The sequence below is a fragment of the Eubalaena glacialis genome, chromosome 5 (assembly GCF_028564815.1).
Source record: "Eubalaena glacialis isolate mEubGla1 chromosome 5, mEubGla1.1.hap2.+ XY, whole genome shotgun sequence".
Taxonomy (NCBI): Eukaryota; Metazoa; Chordata; class Mammalia; order Artiodactyla; family Balaenidae; genus Eubalaena; species Eubalaena glacialis.
In genome coordinates this window covers 24,097,026-24,100,385 of record NC_083720.1, presented here as the reverse complement: position 1 = coordinate 24,100,385, position 3,360 = coordinate 24,097,026, and the positions used below count along the sequence as shown (strand labels likewise).

General features: G+C 39.7%; 1 protein-coding gene across 1 annotated transcript; it reads right to left on the bottom strand.

Moving 5' to 3' along the window:
* Nucleotides 1–991: 991 nt before the first annotated feature.
* TRAM1L1 (translocation associated membrane protein 1 like 1) lies at nt 992–2,196 on the bottom strand. The gene has a single exon (XM_061191131.1). It carries the CDS (start codon nt 2,108–2,110, stop codon nt 992–994), a length of 1,119 nt encoding a protein of 372 aa, XP_061047114.1. The 5' UTR covers nt 2,111–2,196.
* Nucleotides 2,197–3,360: the final 1,164 nt, after the last annotated feature.

Below are 3,360 nucleotides of genomic sequence, written 5' to 3'. Positions count from 1 at the left end.
GAAGCAAAGCTATATTTATAACATTATTTTGAAAAGCCTTCGTAAGAATATGATTTTCACATTATTTAAGGTTAGTATATTAAATGTTTTCAACATGTAATTAGATGACATTCTTTTTATAGATATAAGTCAAGTAAGCATTATTTTTCAAAATGATTTACAGGTTAAACAATATTCTTCTAAGATGCTGTGGATACCAAACTTACTACAAACCTCATGAAGAATAATTTTTAATACACATATCAAAAAAAGCTATTTAAGTCTGATTTCCTTTTTACAGTCTTTAATTTTCTGATTTCCAGTTTACAAGTGTTTAAAATGGACAAGTATGATTTTACCTCTTAGTAATAATGTTGATTCAAGATATTCTGATTCAATATATGGCAATAAGTCTCCACATGTTAACCATTAGTATCTTGGTTTTTTTAGTGGGATGTAACACTAACAACCACTACCTATAAAACACATCATTATTTTGGTGGTTTTACAAATCTCTTCTCCACTTGTCAATTCAAAAAAAAAAAAACATTCTAAGAATTAGGGAATACGGAAAACTTAATGAAGTTGACTTCCAGATTTATAATCTTTCTATTTTATCCTAGAAGAGAACATTAAAAATATGTCATTGCTATAAAAGACCATCTTGTTAACGTTACAAAAGATTGGTGGGAGCAAGAACTGTGTCACTGATACGTGGAGTTTTGGAGTTATCTCTACAAATTAGGAAAATGTTCAAAGGTAAAAAAAGAAATATAGCAATCCCTAAACCATGTTGATGATGAGTAGCTTAGTCTAAACTAAATATTTTTCCACTCGTAATAATCATCCTCCCCTCAAATGCCTTTTAAAAAAATACATTACACAGTACAGTAGCAGAAATCAAGGACAGCACAGACTATTTTCAAGAACAGAAAAGTCTCCAGCGAAGAAAGGTATCTTATAGTAAAGAGCAGACTTCTTTAGAGACATTAGTCAGTTAACTTGCAATTCATTATGAAGATTTTTCTTTCCTCATATGGGGAGAGTCTACTCTATTTGAAGTTGCCACACCATTTTCTGTTCCTTTTCTAGAAAACCTGCCCTTAGTCCGTTTCTTCTTCACACTTGGGGCCTGAAGAGGAGCATCTTCTTCCATCCACCTCTGAAGCTGAACATTAAATAAATTCCATGTTATGTACGCTTGGATAGTGCAACTGGATGACAGAACAGCAATTTTAGCTGCCAACACGTTCACATCTTCGGTAGTGCCATCCGAATTCCCATTCTGCCCTCCAGCCAGGTGAAAACCAACAGTGATCACAGAAACTATTAAAGTCACGAGTCGACCCAAAATAAACACAATGGCCCACAGAGAAAACTCTTTCTGGTACTTTTCATCGCTAAAATAAAACAGGTCGCAAAAGTGGGAAAGGAATTCCACAAAATAATGCATCATCAAAAGAAGAAGTCCCAGGTGATTCAAGTACAAGAGGTAAGCTCCCGCAATGTGAAAGAGGTGAAGACCAACGTAGACAACTTGCTGGGAGAGATCTTGAGGTTTGATTCTCTGGAAGTAGAGTTCAGGAAAGGCGTGAAACCAGTAAGCCAACTGTGAGATATAGAAAAACTTCATCTGAAATGTCATCATGTTATTGGGATGAGCCCTCCATAAGAGAGACAGGTCTGACAGGCAGTTTTCAGAGAGTAGAATGAATGTGCCCCAAATACAAGAGACAAGGAAGAATACACTAAACTGACCAGATTCGTTAAATTTGCTTTGTTTCGGTTTGGGGAACTGCATTCGCCTGTTAATTCTATCCAAGACATACTCTTGAATAGTGGCGTGAATGATGATTGCCACCAGCATGTAGAAGAACACTGTGGCCAAATCTTTGGCACCATAATGATAAAGGAACTTAGGTGCTGTGGCTCTTTCTTCTGCTTCTTCGGCAGGGAAGGTAACACCGTGCTGGAGAGTAATAAAAACGATCGACACTTCTGCTGTTCCCTCGAACATGAGCCCCAGCACGAAGAACATCCCCACACAGGCGACAAGGTCCGCATGATTCTGCAGGATGAATTCCTGGCTCAGGACTGGGGGGTTCTTGGTGCCCTTCTTACGAAACGTCATGGTGGCGCTTCCCAGATACTCACCGACGAGCGGCAGCTGCCTCCCCGTGGCTGCTCCTCAAGGCGCCGCCGCCGCCGCCGCCGCCGCGGCTCCGGGGGCTTCACTCCCCATCCCGGAGCCGGTCCCGGGTCGCTACGGCCACCCAGAAAAAAAAAAAAAAAAAAAAAAAAAAAATCAAAGCTGCTGGCCGAGCAGGACTGAGCATGCGCACCAGGGCCGGCGGAGGCAGGGAAGGAAATCGAGCGCCGCGCCCCTACCCGGCGCCAGGCCCGGGGTTGCGAGCGGTGATCTTCCACGTTGATCGGCGCCTCTTTAAATCCGCTGGCACCGTCGAGATGCTCCTAAATGATTTGTCCATAGCATCTTCATTACTGACCGTGACAAAGCAGGACAGAACTCTGCTTGTTCTTCAGCAGCATGATAAAAACCAGCATAATAATAATGATAGAAGCAAACTCTCCTAGCGCTTAGTATTTACCAGGTGCCTTTACTTTTATAAATGGAAACTTTCTAGAAAACTCAGTGAAGAAAATAGTGTTTTAACCTTTTTTAAAGATTATTTTTATTTTTTCCAAAGGAGAAACTGAGGCACAGAGGTTAAGTGGTATGCCCAAGATCACACAGCTGGGAGGCGTTAGAGCTACGATTTGAATCCAGTGCCTGTGCTCTTGACCATTGTATTCTAGTACCTCTTGTTGTAAATCAGTCACACCTGGAAATATTTTGCTAGCGCAGCAACAGAGGGTACTCAAAAATACTTCCCCGATAGGCAATAATAATTGTGGCAAAAATATTGTCTAGTCAGTATCAGATTTATTGCATTTTAAAAGATGGGGAGTTGGTTGGAAGGGGAAAACTATCAGTTCACGGAAAGGTCTTTTGGCTGCAAAGCCCACAACTGAATTTCCTCTCTCTAGCAGATAAGAAACTCATGTTTCATTATTATAGTTTTTGCATATAATTTTGCTAAAATTCACATATCAAAAACCAGCTTCTTTTGTAAATGTTAATATCTTCATCAGTTCAAAGTTCTTATCAGCTTTCAAATTTGTCTTTGCAGGCAGAGCAGTTTTCTTGTTTCTTCTGTGTTGCATGAGATCATTGTCATTACTGATACAGTTAAGGTTTGAAGCTTGGAATATACATTTCAGAAGAATAAGTGCTTCATGATTTAAAGAATAAAACCCACTTTAAATTTAGAATGTCTAATTGCCTTTTATCATTGTTTCTCTGTGTGCTGTGCACTGACA

What these genes read in the sequence shown, in the direction of transcription:
- TRAM1L1 (XM_061191131.1), bottom strand. Translation starts at nt 2,110, where the DNA reads ATGACGTTTCGTAAGAAGGGCACCAAGAACCCCCCAGTCCTGAGCCAG.